Source organism: Lepidochelys olivacea (assembly GCF_965140295.1).
Source record: "Lepidochelys olivacea isolate rLepOli2 genome assembly, chromosome: 27".
Lineage (NCBI taxonomy): Eukaryota > Metazoa > Chordata > Testudines > Cheloniidae > Lepidochelys > Lepidochelys olivacea.
Window position 1 is genome coordinate 6,629,632 of NC_140437.1, and position 18,637 is coordinate 6,648,268.

Consider the following 18,637-nt stretch of genomic DNA (forward strand, 5'->3'; position numbering starts at 1 on the left):
CCCAGAAGGCTGGAGAGAGGATGCCTCTTTAGTACGGGGCCTCAGGTCAGATTGGGGTCAAGGAACCAACTGGAGAAGACCCTTCCCCCTCCCTCCTTTCCAACCCCCTGCTCCCCAGTTGGGAAGGGTGCAGCAAGCCTGACACAATGAAGTGCGGCTGCCCTGGGGAGGAGCTGCATGGATGCCAATGGAATTACACCCATGCACAGCCCCAGGGCGTGACTGAATCCCTAGGGGCAGGTTCCCCAGGCCAGTGCTATGAAGTTGGAATGCACGAGTGTGCAAGGAGCTTTCACACGCTCAGTTCCTCCCACCAGGTCAGTCGCAGCTCACTGCTCCCTTCCCCGAACGCTTTGCACCTGGAAGTGCGGCACTTGAAAGGGCTTCCATTAGCTCACTATTATCTCAGGCCTCGTGAAAGCGTCTCTTTGTAAGGAGAGAACAACACCCTTAGAGCCTTTGATCCTTGGGGGGGGGGCTCCGGTCAAGCTGGGGGCTAAGTGGGAGGAGCAGAGGCTCCCACTCTAAAGGGAAAGAGACAGATCCAAATATGAAAGGCCCTGACAAAATCATCCTCTTGAGAAATCGCTTAACAGACTTCCCTCATCCCAGCTGCCGTAGATCCCCAGCCTGCGCTTACCGACACCTTCCACTCCATCCAGCCTTCCGCCTTTCTTAGCAGGGTGTCAGCTGCTCTGTATGACCCCTTTTCACTCCGGGGCAGCTTCGTGGCTTTGCAGACACCTCTCCTTTCCTTTGTGCCTTATAGGAGCTCCCCAAGGCAAAGTGTCCTAGAATCAGAGGGACAGGATGGCCAGTAGTTAGAGCACCAACTAGAACTTGACAGACTCTGTCTTTGCTGGTCCCTTGTAAGCCAATGACTTGTTTGACCGTGACTCTGTCTTAGGTCCTTATCTAGCCCCCTTCACTACAGCAACTGACCATCCCAATCTTTAATGTATTTACTCTCCCAACCCCCCTGTTAAGCAGGGCAGGGCTAGGAGCCCCCTGGGAGCAGAGAACCAGAGATGCCCATGGTCACACGGGAAGTGTGTAGCACAGCTGGGAACTGAACCCAGGTCTCACAAGGCCTAGTGCACTAACCACTGGACCATGCTGCCTTTCTGTCTTAGTAGCCCAGGAGCTTTGGAAAATCCCACCAAGCGCATCTTCAGTGCCTGGTACCTTTACAAATCTGACCCTCCTTTGATACTAGGAGGTTCTGGTCCCTGGAACACAGTGGGAGCTGGGCGATTGTTCTGCTTTAGTCGTAGCTTGGCCTCTGAAATCTCTCTTTTCGGTCACTTTTTGGGTTTGCGGATACGTGGCCTGGCTTTTGAGCCTTTCTTCCCAAAGTTCAGGGTGACCGCACCATTGCTGGTGCGTGGCTAACCTTGCGGGCGCAGGGATGTGACCCAGAGCCAGAGTGTGAACCCCTGCCTCATGCTGGTGAGTGTTTCCTCAGATCAGGATCACCCTCCGGCCCTAGCAGGATGATGGGGCTACAAGCTTGTGCCCTCTAAGGCTAGGAATGCCAGAGTGAAGGCTGCACCCTTAACTCAGCCCCTTGAGTGTACCTGCTTCATTTCAGTGCAGGGGTTCTCCAGAGCCAGGGCCTGTGTTTCTGGGGACACAATGCACTGGGAGAGCCCTGCTGAGACGCCTTCTCGGCCTCTGGAGCGGGTTTGTTTGCACACGGCATCTATAGCAACGAGCTGTACTGGCCAGCTACTGTTTTCCTGCTCCCTGCAGGGTTGCTCCCATCCAGCCCTCACTGGCAAGCTCCTTCCAGACGGGGGCTGCATCTTCACCATGTATTTGGGGGCAGCTGAGGCCCGGGGGGAGACTCCACCACGGGTACAGATCATCCAACAGCCGGTAAGTAAATCCTGGAGACCGAGCCGCAGATTAAGGTTTTGCTGAGTTGCTCATGCATGGCTGGCACTGCCTGGCCCCAGGGACGGGGCAGCTATGGGGCAGCCAGGTCTTGATTTCTTGGGCTGGGCTTCCCTTTGCCACGGTGAAAGATGGTCAGGGCACTGCGTTTCTGGCTGTTCCTCCACCCCTCTGCCAGGACTGCTGGTGACAGTGTCCGCCCCCAGGAGACCTAGTGTCCTGGGCTCTCTGATGGGGCCAGGGCTGGAGAGGAGACTAGGGTGAGACAGGGTAATCAGGGGAGGGACTGGGATGAGGTGCGGGGGTTGGCGAGTTGGGATGGGAGTGAGCAGGCTGGGGGAGCCCAGGTCAGGAGTGGGAGGCGCTGGAGTGAGGTGAGGGTGGGAGTAGAGTACCACCTTTGAAATGTACAAACACTGGCGCCCACCCCCACAAAGCAACTCTGCAACCCCCCTCCCCACGCCACTTTATAGTGTCTAGTGAGAGAACATACATAGAGAAGGTGGGTGACCGCGCAGGTCTCCTCACTCTTGTGACTCAAACCCTCTCTCGCACACCTGCGGTGCACTTGTGTGGTGGTGGGCAGACAGTGGCTGTATCTTCAGTACTTTTGACCTGTTATTGCTTAAACTGTGGCATGGAAACGCTGCAGCATCTCTCGCCAGCCACAGACACTTTGAGCTTTAGCTAGCCCAGTGCGGTGTGACAATAACGCAACTCTTCAGACCCACGTGAAAAAACCCCAGCAGATTAAATTATTTTTCGGTCAACTGCAAATCCATAAAAAACCAGCCAGGCCAGTCAAATACCAGCCAGGTGGTAACCCCAGGTAGGAATGTGGGGTTGGGGTGAGGGGTGGTTGGGATTGGGGAGAGGGGGGATGAGGCTGGGAGTTGGGGGGGTGAGGTGGGATGAGGGGGGTTGGGGTGAGGTGGGATGAGTGGGGTTGGGGTGAGGTGAGGCTGAGAGTTGGGTGGGATTGGGGTGAGGGGAGGTTGGGGGGAGGGGAGGGGGGGAGGGGCTGAGGTGGGATGAGGGGGGTTGGGGCGAGATGAGGCTGGAAGTTGTGTGGGATTGGGGTGAGGGGAGGTTGGGGTGAGGTGGGGTGAGGGGAGGTTGGGGTGAGGTGAGGCTGGAAGTTGGGTGGAGTTGGGGTGAGGGGGGTTGGGTGAGGTGAGGCTGGAAGTTGGGTGGGGTTGGGGTGGGATGAGGGGGGTTGGGGTGAGGTGAGGCTGGGAGTTGTGTGGGATGGGGCGAGGGAGTTTGGGGTGAGGGGAGGTTGGGGTGAGGTGGGATGATGAGGGGTTGGGGTGAGATGAGGCTGGGAGTTGGGTGGGATTGGGGCGAGGGGGGGATGGGGTGAGGGGAGGTTGGGGTGAGGTGGGATGATGGGGGTTGGGGTGAGATGAGGCTGGGAGTTGGGTGGGATTGGGGTGAGGGGGGATGGGGCAAGGGGAGGTTGGGGTGAGGTGGGATGAGGGGGGGTTGGGGTGAGGGGAGGCTGGGAGTTGGGTGGGATTGGGGCGAGGGAGGTTGGGGTGAGGTGGGATGAGGAGGGTTGGGGTGGCGGTTTGGGCTGGGACTAGGCCTCCTTGTGAGATTCCCCCCCGACTGCTCCTGGCTCTGCCGGGTGCGAGGCCCTGTCCGGAGCCCTCACCCGTGAGGGCAGAGGATCATCGAGGGCTGCCCCGTGCTGAAACCTCCCAGATATGCCTGTGCTGGCGGGCTGCAGCAGGCCGGCTCTGCACCCCACATGTGGCTCACCCTCCAGAGGGGTGGGGTGTGGCCCCTTCACCCCCACAGCTGCCTCTCCCCAATTCCCCCCCACTCCCAGTCCTTCCTCCCCCCAATCGCCCCCCACAGCCCTCTCAGATTAGTTGCTCTCTGCATTGTTTTCTAGATTCCCCAACAGCCAATGACAGTATTTCAGCAGATCTCTGGGATCCTGTCTCCTTTCACTCAGCCCGTAAGGCCAGGACATGTCCGAGAAGGTAGGAGACTGTAAAACATAAAACCTTCCCTGCAAGTTCAGCAACACTAACAATACTGCGGCTGAAATTCTCATGCTAAAAACCAACCAGAACAATGGTTTAAATGGATATCTTTATCAATTCGAAAGAAACCAAACAGGGCACATCATCCCTTTTAAAGCAGGTACTCGTGACCCAGAGCCCACTTGGTGCCAACTTGTAGCAGGCATAGAGGGTACCTAGAGGTTTACAAGGATCCCTTGGGTCTAATGCCTACACCTCAGTGCGGCAAAGCATGGCATGGAAGTCTCTACCAACAGCCAGTAAAGCACTGGTCATCCTAGTCACTGGGAGATGTAGGTATGGGTGATATTTAAGGAGTTATGTCACCACACTGAAAACTATGCTCTGAAGATGTGTAAGTTCAGACAGGTCACTTGAAGGTGATAAACAGATTCGGTTCAGGAAGGGGGTAGGAGAGGCTTCTCTCTCTCCCTGGCTGATCATTGAGTTTCTTACAATGTAAGTCGATCCGCATACGGTGCCATGAGCTAATCAAGATTGTCTAGTCAAGGAGAGATCTGCAGAAAGGAACACACAGCAGGGGGTTGTCCTGTTTATGATTAAGATCAAAGAATTTGGCCTGGTCTACGCTAGACAATTAAGTCGTCTTAACTCTGTCACTCAGGGCTGTGAAAACTCCACACCCCTGAGTGGTGTAGGTAAGCCAACCTAACCCCCCAGTGTAGGCAGTTCTAGGTTGATGGAAGAATTCTTCTCTTGACCTAGGCCTTGTCTACACTACACAGTTTTGTTGACAAAAGTCAGGTTTCATCGACAAAACAGTGGAGGTGTACACACTGCACTGGTCTTTCCGACAGAACTCTCCTGCTTTGCCGACAAAATAAAACCACCTTGATGAGAAGCATAGAGCTTTTTCCAGCACAGTGTGTTAGCGTGTAGACACCGCGCCTGGCTATGTCACTGTACATGGCCTCCAGGAGGTGTCCCACAATGCCCATCCTGACCGCTCTGGTCAGCAGTTCAAACTCCACTGCCCTGCACCCAGGTAGCAGGCATTCACCCCTCCCCCTTTAAAGGTCCAAGAATTCTGGAAATTCCACTTCCTGTTTGCTCGGCGAGGACAGCTCACCTCGCGTCTTCCCAGCGAGTAGGTGGCGAGTAGCACCGTGGGATAGCTACCCACAGTGCACTGCTCTCTCTGTCGATGCTAGAGCACCAACTCTGGATATGCTCCACCAACAGAGCCCCGTACGAACATGCACAAGCGATGTCATTACACCATTTTTTGATTGTCGGCGTAACTTGCGTCAACGAAACTGTGTAGTGTAGACAAGGCCCTAGTGGCCATCTCTTGGGGCGGTGGCTCCCCTATGCCAACAGGAGAACTCCTCCCATCGCTGCAGGTAGTGTCTACACCAGACCATTAGAGGCGGAGCTGTGCCGCTGTAGCATTTCAAGTGTAGACAAGCCCTTAGTCTGGTATCTCTGGAGAATGAAGAGAGACACCCAGTACCTACCTAGCGGACAAGCAGCCAGCATGCATGTCTTCAGAATGGAGGGCCAGGGCCAGCCTGTCTGTTAAACTCTAGGAGGAAGAGTCTGGTTGAGCTAATCTGTATGAGACAGGGGAATGGCTTGCTAGGTAAGTCTAAGCTCTAGAAGGCATGGTATGACTTTTTTTAAAAGTTGGAACCAGTTGTTTCCAAAACTTCTACCCGGGGGTGAGCTGAAGCCAGTTCGCACTGGTTCGCTGGAACCGGTTGTTAAATTTAGAAACCCTTTTAGAACCGGTTCTAAAAAGGCTTCTAAATTTAACAACCAGCCAAAAGTGGTGCCTTAGGCACTGACCCCATGGGTGCTCCGGGGCTGGAGTACCCACAGGGAAAATTTGGTGGGTGCAGAGCACCCACCAGCAGCTCCCCTTCCCGTCCCTGTCCTTGTCCCCGTCCCCAGCTCGCCTCTGCCCCTGAGTTACGCTCTGCCCCGCTCTGCTTCTCCGCCCTCCCCCCGGCTTCCTGCGAATCAGCTGTTTGTGTTGGAAGCCTGGGAGGGCTGAGAATCAAGTGGCGGCTTTGCGCGGAGAGGCGGAGGCAGAGTGGAGGTGAATTGGGGCGGGGGGACACAAGGAGGGCTGCCCGTGCCGTAGCAGGTAACCTGGGGGGCGAGGGCACGCAGGGGAACCGCTCACCACCCCAGCTCACCTCCGCCTCCCTGGGCCTGAGCAGGAAGCCGCTGATTGCTTCTCAGCCCTCCCAGGCTTCCCGCGTGAACAGCTGATTCGCAGGAAGCCAGGGGGAGGGCGGGGAGGGCGTTCAGGGGAGGAGACGGAGTGGAGGTGAGCTGGGGCCAGGCGCGGGGTGGGGAGCTGCCAGTGGGTGCTCTGCACCCACAAAATTTTCCCCTTCAGTGCTCCAGCCCCGGAGCACCCATGGAGTTGGCTCCTAAGGTGCCATTTTTGATGTGATCAGTGCGGGGAGCAGCTGCTCCCCCTGCTACCCCCCTAACTTTGCTACCCTACCCCTGGGAGCCAGAGGGACCTGCCGGATACTTCCCAGGAGCTGCCTCAGGTAAGCACCGCTGGGACTTCCCACCTTGCCCCCCGGCAGGTCCCTCTGGCTCTTAGGGGCGGGGCGGGGTGAACACCCACTACGATGGCCCACGAGACCCTCCTGCCCGGTTCTGGGGGCAGTCAAGAGACAGCGGAGGGGGGTGGATAGGGCAGGGGTCCCGGGGGGGGCTACGACCCCCTCGTGGGGTGAGGAGGGAACTGGTTGTTAAGATTTTGGCAGCTCATCACTGCTTCTACCCACTTACTATTACTTGAATCTCTGTTCAGTAAGCTTACACTTGGTTTCACCATGAATCAGTGCTGTGACCTGAGCGGAGCGGTGGTCCCGTGGTGTCTCTGGTAATCTGGGGTGCTGGTCCTTTGGGAACAGCGGACCTGGGAATTTTGCAAGTGGCCAGTGAAACGGGGGCTGGACACTCCAGGGGGATGCTTGGGGCTGGGCGCGTGCCTGTTGCTACCCAGCAGAGTGGGCAGGCTGAGAGAAAAGGGCTTGTGTTGCCCATTGCTGGTGGAGGTGGGGAGCTGACCCCTGGGAGGCACAGACAAGCCTCATGCTAGGAGCAGGTGGTAGCGAGGTGCCTCCCAACCCTGGTCATCCCCAGGAAGCATCACACAGCCGGGTTAACTGTTTCCAAGCATCTTGCTTCATGCTCTTATGAGGTCACAGCTGACATCAGGTCAGACTGCTCCAATTCTTGAAACCAGCTACAGGAATTCCTGACACAGCAAAGCTATGGCCGTGTCCCCTAAGATACGATTAACAGCCTCTTATCGATCTTCTCGGAGCTCTGTGCACAACAGCCAGCAAATAGCTTGGCATTAGTCAGTCGAACTGACTGTTACTCTGAGCTGAATGGCTTTGCTCGCTCATTCTCACCCAGCTCTATAGTGAGGGGTTGTTCTTTCCCCCTGGCAGATTTGATAGAGTTCATGATGATACAAAATGCCCAAATGCATCAGGTGATCATGAACAACATGACGATGGCCGCATTGACATCCTTTGGATTCAACCCAGCTCCCGCTGCTGCCCAGGTGTGTGTGTCTGCCTGACGAGGACGAGACTGTCACGCTGTCTGGAGTAGCCCACCACCGTGAGTTCCTGCCTCAGGGCAGACTGTCACAAACAAGCGCAGACACCCCCAGCTGGTGGTGTGGTTTCTAATTAGATTTCACCAAGCCAGTAACAAATGTGTACTCCTAGATCACTATCCCATTCTAACCATGGAGTCACAGATAGTCCCCTTGGATTCTCCACTCTATCTTGCCACCCCGACAAACTGGACTTTGGGATAAATAGTCACTTATACCAAACATCACACCACGTTCAGGTTGCTTCCAGTCCCGAGAGCCCAGTCACTTACCTCAGATCAATTGGTACCCTAGATCTTACACCAAAGACAATGCCTGTGGCCAATTCTATAGTAAAGTAACTAAAGGTTTATTAGCTAAGAGAAAGGAATGAGAGTTATTGAGAGGTTAAAGCAGGTACAATATATGTACAGGTGAGTCACAGACTGTAATTCCAAATGGTAGCAGAGATGTAGTAGTCTGCTAGTTTCCCAAAAGTCTCTCAGGGCTACACAGAATAACTCTGGGGATTTCCGTCTTCTCGTTCAGTTATTCTGCCCTGTTAGGATCCAAACAGTCCAGAGATGAAGGATTCCCTGTGAATCCACACTTATAGCTTCTTCTCACAGAAAGCAGGCTGCCGGGGTCACTACCCATTTGGGCTTTTCCTTTGAGGACGGAGACTGAGGAATGCATTTAGAGTCTTTGACCTCCAATCATCACACACGCAATGACCGCTTGCTTTGAAATTAGCACTTTCCTGTTAAAGTTTGTCATTTGCATGCCACAAGGCTTCTTTCTCGTTTAGTGGGTTATTTACTTATGGGGTAACACAATGTGAATGTTTGCTACATTATAACAGGCTAAAGAGTAGTAAAAACCATGCATGTAACATCCCATTAGTTTTCGTGAAGTTTAAACACTCTTCTACATTTAACAACCACTTTGATCTATACTAATACACAAGGGAATTGACATGGCTTCCAGCCATGTATTTGTAAGCGTTCAGTGAGGCCTGGGGCTTTGGCAAGAGCTGGCCCCTAATCTGTCAGCGTCACAGAAATATTGACTAGAACTTGACCTGAGTTCACTGCCTGAGCCACTGACCTAGGTGCAGAAGGTGAGTAAGCCCCTGTCCTAGCAGCGGAATGTAAATAAGATTTTAAAATTCTTTCCCTGGAATAATCTAAGGGCATGGCTACACTTGGGAGTTAGAGTGCATTAAAACAGCCCCAGGCGCCCTAACTCATGATGCGTGCATACTGGCAAGGCACGTAGAGCACCTGGACTCTGCGTCTGGAGCGCTCCTGGTAATAATCCACCTCAACGAGAAGCATAACGCTTGATGCTCCTGGTCTGTTAGTGAGCTCTGATCAGCCTCCAGAAGTGTCCCACAATGCCTGTTCTGGCCACTCTGGTCATCACTTTGAACTCTACTGCCCTGCCCTCAGGTGACCAACCGTCAGACCCGCCCTTTAAATTCTCTGGGAATTTTGAAAATCCCCTTCCTGTTTGCTCAGCCAGGCGTGGAGTGCTCTCAGTGAATCTTTCCAGGTGACCATGCCTCCACGCGCCAGGCGATCCCCAGTATGGAGCAATGGTGAGGTGCAGGACCTCATCAGTGTTTGTGGGGAGGAAGCTGTCCAGTCCCAGCTGCGCTCCAGCCGTAGGAATTACGATACCTTTGGGCAGATATCAAGGGACATGATGGAAAGGGGCCATGACTGGGATGCACAGCAGTGCAGGGTTAAAGTGAAGGAGCTGCAGAATGCCTACCGCAAAGCCTGCAAGGCAAACTGCCGCTCCGGTGCTGCCCCCACGACCTGCCGTTTCTACAAAGAGCTGGATGCAATACTTGGGGGCGACTCCACCTCCACTCTGAGTACCACCATGGACATTTCAGAGCCCAGTTCAACAAGGCAGGAGGAGGAGGAAAGCGGGAGCGAGGGTGCTGAGGAGGAGGGGAACAGCCCAGCATCCCTAGGTGCATGCAGTCAGGAGCTGTTCTCAAGCCAGGAGGAAGGTAGCCAGTCGCAGCGGCCGGTGCTTGGGGAAGGACAAACACCAGAGGACATGCCCGGTAAGCGGCTTTTATTTTGGGAAGGAAGTTGTTCAGTGTGGGCTCTTGGGGCAAGGAGGGTTAGGGCTGCATGCATGCCTAGATGCAGAATAGGGCGTTGATGTGCTCAGTAATCGGCCTCAGTGATCTCTTCAAAGGTCTCAGGCAGAAGCTGGGCAATCTACTTGTACAGGTTCCTTGGGAGCGCTACTGTACTCCTTGTCCCAGTCAGGCTAACATGTCCATGCCACCATTTTGGGGCTCCCGTGGGTTATGTGTGATCGCTTTGGGATGGGCAATTTCTGCTATTGTGTAGACTGTGCTTGTCTAGTTTAAGTATGGCTGAATCATTGCTCTGTCTGGTGTGAACAATGCTGCATCTGTTAAGTGTTGCATTTTGGCTTTACAGATGCAACCTTGAGATCTCAGCCATCCTTGTTATCAACAGCCGAAAGACTCCAAAGAATTAGGAAGCGGCCACGTAGAAGAAAAGAGGACATGCTGCATGAAGTAATGCAGCAATCCCTTAATGAAAATAAAAAAGCACAGGAGTGGCAGGAGAGTGAAAGGAGGGTCCGTCGGCAGAATGCGGATCGCCAGCACCAAAGCACAGAGCGGCTGCTAAGCATCATGGAGCGCCAAGCGGACTCGATCCAGGCGCTCGTAGCAATGCAGGCGAAGCACTACCATACCCCCGCACATAGCCCTTGTCCCAAAACTCTTTCCCTTGTGCCCCCATATCACCTCCAACCCACTTTCCCCAACATCTGGGTTCTTATCGCCACCAGCTGCTTCCAACACCTGGAGCTTCACCACCCAGCCCTGCAAACTACGACCCCGACCCACCGCGCTCAGCCCCCATCACCATGCAGTAGAGCCAGCCCTCATTGCACAGCACTCCAGACAGGAAGGCTGAGTATGAGAACAGGACATACACAAATCTGTGATTGAACCATTCCCCACCCCACCCCCTTGCCCTTCCTGTTTCCCAAGCAGTTGTGTTTCTTTTCAATAAATGAATTTTTTCTTTTCAATAAATGGATATTTTGGCTTCGAAAACATTCTTTATTATTGCATAAAGTAAAAGATACCTTAGCCCAGGAAAGCAACAGGCACCGCAAGTCAGTGTAGCAAACACAGATTCCTACTAACATTGGAACCACTGCACTTCACTCCCGTGCAGGGCACCAGACATTACTGGTGGCTTTCAGCCTCAAATTGCTCCCTCAAGGCATCCCTAATCCTTGCAGCCCTGCGCTGGGCCCCTCTAATAACCCTGCTCTCTGGCTGCTCAAAGTCAGCCTCCAGGTGTTAAAACTCCAAGGTCCATGCCCGAGTGAATCTTTCACCCTTCCCTTAACAAGTGCTATGGAGGGTACAGCACGCGGATATAACCGTGGGGATGTTGTCATCGGCCAGGTCTAGCGTCCCATACAGACAGTGCCAGCAGCCCTTTAAATGGCCAAAAGCACACTCCACAGTCATTGTGCACCCAATTCTGCAGACTCAGCCTGTTGTTGAACCACTCCTTGCTGCTGTCAAGGCTCCCTGTATAGGGTTTCATAAGCCACAGCATTAAAAGGTAAGTGGGGTCTCCAAGGATCACAATGGGTGTTTCAACTTCCCCCATGGTGATCTTCTGGTCTGGGAAGAACAGGCCAGTGTTCCGAAAGATGTGTGTGTCATGCACCTTTCCAGGCCAGCCTGCATTAATGTCAGTGAAATGCCCACGGTGATGCACAAGCACCTGGAGAACCATAGAGAAATACCCCTTCCGATTAATGTACTCGGAGGCTAGGTGGGCTGGTGCCAGAATTGGAATATGCGTCCCATCTATCACCCCTCTGCAGTTAGGGAAACCCATTTGTGGAAAGCCAGCCACAATGTCATGCACGTTACATAGAGTCACGGTTCTTCTGAGCAGGATGTGATTAATGGCCCTGCAAACTTGCATCAACATGATTCCAGCGGTCGAGTTTCACACTCAGAACTGGTTAGCAACCCATCGGTAGCTGTCCGGAGTTGCCAACTTCCAGATTGCAATAGCCACCCGCTTCTCCACCAGCAGGGCAGCTCTCAATCTCGTGTCCTTGCACCACAGGGTGGGGCCAAGCTCATCACACAGTCCCATGAAACTGACTTTTCTGATCCGAAAGTTCTGCAGCCACTGCTCGTCATCCCAGACTTGCATGACAATGTGATCCCACCATTCAGTGCTTGTTTCCCGAGCCCAAAAGCGGCATTCCACTGCGGTGAGCATGTCTGTGAATGCCACAAGCAATCTCGTGTCACATGCGTTATGCGAGTCGACATCATCATTGGACTCCTCACTGTCAGTTTGTAGCTTAAGGAGTAACTCGACTGCCAGACGTGACATGCTGGTGACACCCATCAGCATACTCCTCAGCACTTTGGGCTCCATTCCCACAGACCGAAAAGGAAGACAGCACGCGCAGTACAAAAAACATTGAAAGATGGCACCAAATGTGAATGGAAGCACAGGGTTTGCTGGGATGCGAAGTGATGCATCACGGGGCATTGGGACAGGACCCAGAATGCCCTGCGCTCCCTGCCCCCTTCCCACAAGCCACAGCGCCAGAATGGGAAGAGGTCCTCTGTGCGATAGGTGCCCATAATGCACCACTCCCAATGCCGCTGAAAGTGCCGCAATTGTGGCCATGCCAGTGCGCTTTTTCCTGTCAGTGTGAACACACAACAGCGCTCTCCGAGGGCTGGTTTAACTCACAGAGCTATAATCTGCAAGTGTAGCCATGCCCCTAGTCTTCAGAAGAGAAGAGTGAGGGGGGATTTAATAGCAACCTTCAACTACCAGAATCATAGAATATCAGGGTTGGAAGGGACTTCAGGAGGTCATCTAGTCCAACCCCCTGCTCAAAGCAGAACCAATCCCCAATTTTTGCCCCGATCCCTAAATGGTCCCCTCAAGGATTGAACTCACAACCCTGGGTTTAGCAGGCCAATGTTCAAACCACTGAGCTAGAGGGTTCCAGAGAGGATGCAGCTCAGCTGTTCTCAGTGGTGGCAGATGACAGAACAAGGAACAATGGTCTCAAGTTGCAGTGGGGGATGTCTAGGCTGGATATTAGGAAACACTATTTCACTGGGAGGGTGGTGAAGCACTGGGGTTACCTAGGGAGGTGGTGGAATCTCCTTCCTTAGAAGTTTTTAAGGCCTGGCTTGACAAAGCCCTGGCTGGGATGATTTAGTTGGGGTTGGTCCTGCTTTGAGCAATGGGTTGGACCTGATGACTTACTGAGGTCTCTTTCAACCCTAATCTTCTATGATCCTATGATTCTATGATCAGGGTCACCAGCCGTAAGCTGTAAGAGCAGCCGGCAAGCCCAGCTGTGAGCTGCAGAGCCTGTGAGCATGGGGGTGTCTTGGTGGGCTTAGGAAACAATTCTCTAAACACAGTTACCGAGGGTCAGGTAAAGCTCCAGGGGTAGCGGTCATGGCCAAGGGTAAGGAGACACCCCACAGAGCCTTTTATTCCTTCCCTGCAGGTGAACCTGGTCCCTCTGCACACTGAAGATGAAGAAGCAGATGTGGTATTTCACCACCATTACGCACCATACCCCAGCACCACTCCCAGCCCCCCATGGCAGCCCCTGGCACAGCCTCCAGCATGGGCACAGGAGCCCCCTAGCATACGCCATGTCGGCCTGGACCCACACCCAGCCCCAGCAGGCAGGATTCGGGAGGAGTGAGTAATGAGAATGCTCTGTCACTGGGGAGCCAGCCACAGGAGGCGTAGGGAGTCAGATGCTGAGTGCTGGGGAGGTGGGCCTAGGCCAGCAGAGGGAGGAGATGCTGGTGCATGGGCAGAGAAGGGGGGTGATGGGTTTATCAAACAAGCAGGGAAGGTGGGAAACGTCCTGGTCCCAGCTGCATCAAAGTGGGAGATGGGCGGAGCCAGCTGCAGGGAATTCAAGAATTCCAGTAAATTCTCCCATTTAGTTAACTACATCCCCTCTGACCGGGTTAGAATCCCATGGACCGCACTCACCAGGTCCTCCACCTCCTCCCATTCAGACCCCGGGCCAGTCCCTTCCGTGGAGGCAGGGAGGGGTGCAGGTGGGAGACAGGACTGGGATGGGGGGGCCATTCCAAGGTACATATTAAAATCCCAGCCTGGGCACTAGCAGGGGGCCTGTCTGGAGAGAGGGGTGCATGAGGCCCCCCGCACATTGCGGGAGATGTAGCCCGGCCCATAGAAGGGAATGGGGGCATGTGGAAACTGAACTGCAGCTCCCATGAGCCACTGCAGCGGGACAGACAAAGAGAAATGTTTGGTTTGGGGACATTCCAGTTTTTTACAAAAATGTGAAGTTTCCCAGAGAGTGCCATGAACACAGTCATTGGGGCAGAAACCCAATTTTCAGGCTTCCTGTTTACATGAGCAGTTTTCACCCAGCCCTTGCCACGAGGGGTGACGAAGAGCAGCCAGGGAACCTGGACAGTGGGACCTGGGGCCTCAGGGGGCAGCTAATTTTATAAGATGTAATTAACCAGACCCGCACCTTCGACATTTATGTCCTTGTGGCTAGGCACTGGGCTAGGACTCAGGAGATCCAGGTTCGATCCCTGGCCCTGACACAGACTCCCGGGGTAATGCTGGGGTAGTCACTTCATCTCTGTGCCTGGGTAACGCAGGGATGGAACGTTCCCCTCTCCTGCCCGTCGCCTTCTCTGTTCACATTGTGAGCTCTTTGGGGCGGGGAGTGGCTCTTACTCTGTGTGTGTGCATGTGTGTGTGTGTGTGTGTGTGGAGCACCTGGCACAACTCTGTGTGTGTGTGTGGGCAGCACCCTGACACAACAGTGTCTGTGTGTGTGTGGGCACGCGCACAGCTCCGGGCACAACAGGGCTCCTTGCCTAGCTGGGCCCCTGGGTGCTAACTAGCACCCGGGGTGACAGGTGAAGCATCACTGGGAGATGGGCTATGCCGTGGGTGGGGGGAGAGATTTAGGAGCGGGATTTTAGATACAGGGCCTTCCTACTGTGTGAGCCCGAGGGTCTTCTCTGTCCCGGCTCTCTGCCTCCAGGACTCCCGAACTGTTCCCTCCACTAGCCCCTGCAGGCCGCGGTGGTTTGGCTTGTTTCAGGGGATGGGGAGCTCCCTCCTGCCCCCTTCGCTGCTGACTCCCTGCCCTCGCTTTGTTTCCACAGCAAAGTGGTCCCTCCGCCCCCGCCGCCCAGCGCCACGGGGACAGTGGGAGCTGACGTCCCACCGGCCACTGGTAAGGACGCCCTTCCCCACCCAAGCCTGCCCTTGGCACAGCTCCTACCTGCAGAGGTGGCCATCTCTCCCCTCCAGCTGCAGACACACCCCTTCCCCTCACGACTCCCGCCAGCCTGACGGGGATTGTGAGGGGCCCAGCCCATCTCCCCCTTCAGCCTCGGCATCACTGTCACTGCCCCCACCCGGGCTGCTAGCACAGGCCTTAACCCTCCCAGGTCCCGCGCCATTGGGCCAGCCCATGTACACAGCGCTCGCCTTCCCCGCTGAAGGGCCAAGCCCTGGGTCAGGGATCCGAAAAGCAACAGCCCCAAGGGCCAGGAGCGGGGTCGGTAAATGCAGGTTAGCTCCAGCCTGCAGCACAACCCTGCAGCACAACCCTTCCTGCTGGCGTCCCTGCCGGCTCCCCTTGGGTTCTGCTCCCATGGCCCACGTGGCCAGGCCGAATCCCTCCCAGCCCTCGCTGGGTGGCTCTGGGCCCGGCGTTGGGGTCCCTCTGGCCTTGCATCCCTCTGACATCCAGGAGGGCAGGGCAGGGCAGGGCCATGGGCTGCCCCCTCGCTGCACTGTCACCACCTCCCCTCTCTCTCTGCAGAGTATTACGACTACACCCAGGGCAAGCTGTGAGCCTGGCTCTGTGCCTCCTGGGAGCTCTCCTCTTCACCTGCACCCGTGTCCCTGCCTGGCTCCAGGGATCCCTGCTGCAGCAGGTGTCCCCCCAGCCCAGCGAAGCTGGTGCGTTGGGCCCTGACCGACCGCTCTGTCCTTTGTCCCCCCTCATTAACTGGACTAGCTCCGGCAGCGACGGGCTGCCATCTGATGCGTCCTCTCCTTTCCTCTGCTGCCATGGAAGGGACCTCGAGGTTCCTGGAGAAGTGGACAGTCCTGGTGTCCTGGGCCTGGCTCTCTCAGGATGGGCAGGGCTGGTGCCTGGTTGTCAGCTATGTCTGAGTGCCACCTTGGCCTGCACCATCCTTATGTGACAGCCATGCTCTTGGCCCACACACCGGGGATTGAACTGGCGCCCTCCCAAGCTAGCCGTGAGTGCCTGGAGCTGGGAGCCGTGACAGCTGTGGATAGGCCTGAGGGGGAGCTGACGTACCGCTCACCAGTGGGTTACACACGCACCACTGGTATCTCCAGGGTATGAGGGAACGAGCCAGCTGCCTGCCCTCTGGATCACATTGAGATGAGCAGGAAGGCACAGGGCAGCGTCTGGCCAGCAGAGGGGCAGGTGTCACGGACTCACAGGACTCGTGCTCTCTCCCGGCTCTGTATGGTCCCTGGGAGGAACCCCCTTTGGCGTGACAGCCCTTCTCAGGGGTCCACTCTCTCTTGTGGGTCAAGCCATAGGCCCTTCTGCCTCCTGGAACCACACCTCTCTGAGCCTTAGCACGCCTGTCTCTGCCATGGGCCCCCCAGGGAGTCCACTCGCTCTGGACCCCTGGGGCCTCCACGCCCAGAGGGAATAATGCAACCCTGTTCTCTAGACCGGAGTGACTCTCAGCCAGCATTAAACAGGAGGGTTTATTGAGCATCTGAACACAGCACAGGAAACTCTCAGGGCCTCAGGCCTAGCTTCCCTCAGCACAGGACGTCTAGGTTTCTGCAGCCTCCAGATGGGCTCTGCTTACTCTCCCCTCCCAGCCCAAAGACCCCCTGCTTCCAGCTGGGCATCCGATATCACTGTCCCCCAAGTCCAGCCTCTGTCCTTTGTTTTCTGTCCCATGTAAACAGGCCTCCCTGGGCCTCCTCTCCTCTCATCCATCCTTTGTTTCCCCTCTGGCTGGAACCAGCTGGTCAGGTCACCGGGGTCCTCTCTTCACAGCCAATTGTCCTCCCACTGGCCAGAACTGGCTGTGACTCCTGAGCTGGGCCTCCCGGTCACCAGGTCACCAGTTGCTGGGGTACCCATTCTCCAGGCCGGTCACCAGGTCACCAGTCACTGGGGTTCACATTCTCCAGGCCGTTCGCTTGGCCCTCTGTAACAACAAACTCCCTCTCCCACCACCTTGTTAAACCAGTAACACCCAGGGAAACTGAGTCCCATGCCCCCTACATGCAAACCGTTGAACACAACAGAAACCTCCCTGCTTCGTCACAGCAGGCTGTGACCCAGAGTGAGCAGAAGGAGACAGGAGAGAGAGGGCAGGGTGGAGGCTGCAGCTGGCCGAGCCCAGCAGAGCAGTGGCCAGGAGGAGCAGCCCTTGGGGCCTGGGGGCAGAACAGGAGGCAGAGCAGCCCAGTGAGGATCATAGAATCATAGAATATCAGGCTTGGAAGGGACCTCAGGAGGTCATCTAGTCCAACCCCCTGCTCAAAGCAGGACCAATCCCCAGTTAAATCATCCCAGCCAGGGCTTTGTCAAGCCTGACCTTAAAAACTTCTAAGGAAGGAGATTCCACCATCTCCCTAGGTAACGCATTCCAGTGTTTCACCACCCTCCTAGTGAAAAAGTTTTTCCTAATATCCAACCTAAACCTGCCCCACTGCAACTTGAGACCATTACTCCTCGTTCTGTCATCTGCTACCACTGAGAACAGTCTAGATCCATCCTCTTTGGAACCCCCTTTCAGGTAGTTGAAAGCAGCTATCAAATCCCAACTCATTCTTCTCTTACGCAGACTAAACAATCCCAGTTCCCTCAGCCTCTCCTCATAAGTCATGTGTTCCAGTCCCCTAATCCTTTTTGTTGCCCTCCTCTGGACGTTTTCAAATTTTTCCACATCCTTCTTGTAGTGTGGGGCCCAAAACTGGACACAGTACTCCAGATGAGGCCTCACCAATGTCGAATAGAGGGGAACGATCACGTCCCTCGATCTGCTCGCTATGCCCCTACTTATACATCCCAAAATGCCATTGGCCTTCTTGGCAACAAGGGCACACTGCTGACTCATATCCAGCTTCTCGTCCACTGTCACCCCTAGGTCCTTTTCCGCAGAACTGCTGCCTAGCCATTCGGTCCCTAGTCTGTAGCGGTGCATTGGGTTCTTCCATCCTAAGTGCAGGACCCTGCACTTATCCTTATTGAACCTCATCAGATTTCTTTTGGCCCAATCCTCCAATTTGTCTAGGTCCTTCTGTATCCTATCCCTCCCCTCCAGCGTATCTACCACTCCTCCCAGTTTAGTATCATCCGCAAATTTGCTGAGAGTGCAATCCACACCATCCTCCAGATCATTTATGAAGATATTGAACAAAACCGGCCCCAGGACCGACCCTTGGAGCACTCCACTTGATACCGGCTGCCAACTAGACATGGAGCCATTGATCACTACCCGTTGAGCCCGACAATCTAGCCAGCTTTCTATCCACCTTATAGTCCATTCATCCAGCCCATACTTCTTTAACTTGCTGGCAAGAATACTGTGGGAGACCGTGTCAAAAGCTTTGCTAAAGTCAAGGAATAACACGTCCAGTGCTTTTCCCTCATCCACTGAGCCAGTTGTCTCGTCATAGAAGGCAATTAGGTTAGTCAGGCATGACTTGCCCTTGGTGAATCCATGCTGACTGTTCCTGATCACTTTCCTCTCTTCTAAGTGCTTCAGAATTGATTCCTTGAGGACCTGCTCCATGATTTTTCCAGGGACTGAGGTGAGGCTGACTGGTCTGTAGTTCCCAGGATCCTCCTTCTTCCCTTTTTTAAAGCTGGGCACTACATTAGCCTTTTTCCAGTCATCCGGGACCTCCCCTGATCGCCATGAGGATGGCGCGGTGCTGCTGGGAGAGTCCTAAGGGAGCAGGCGTAGCGACCCATAGTGCTAGGGGAGGCAGCGGGGCCTCAGGGACAG

At 54.9% G+C, this 18,637-nt stretch overlaps 2 protein-coding genes across 2 annotated transcripts; both read left to right on the forward strand.

The window, feature by feature from the left end:
* Positions 1-1,635: 1,635 nt before the first annotated feature.
* PRR29 (proline rich 29) lies at positions 1,636-17,343 on the forward strand (the record flags this gene model as incomplete). Its single annotated transcript, XM_084616111.1, has 6 exons — positions 1,636-1,878; positions 3,797-3,887; positions 7,376-7,491; positions 13,111-13,310; positions 14,777-14,847; positions 15,442-17,343. 6 exons carry the CDS (start codon positions 1,636-1,638, stop codon positions 15,471-15,473), a joined length of 753 nt encoding a protein of 250 aa, XP_084472237.1. The 3' UTR covers positions 15,474-17,343.
* LOC311513914 (uncharacterized protein) lies at positions 8,901-10,576 on the forward strand. The gene is made up of 2 exons (XM_084616110.1): positions 8,901-9,607; positions 9,996-10,576. Exons 1-2 carry the CDS (start codon positions 9,088-9,090, stop codon positions 10,535-10,537), a joined length of 1,062 nt encoding a protein of 353 aa, XP_084472236.1. The 5' UTR covers positions 8,901-9,087; the 3' UTR covers positions 10,538-10,576.
* Positions 17,344-18,637: the final 1,294 nt, after the last annotated feature.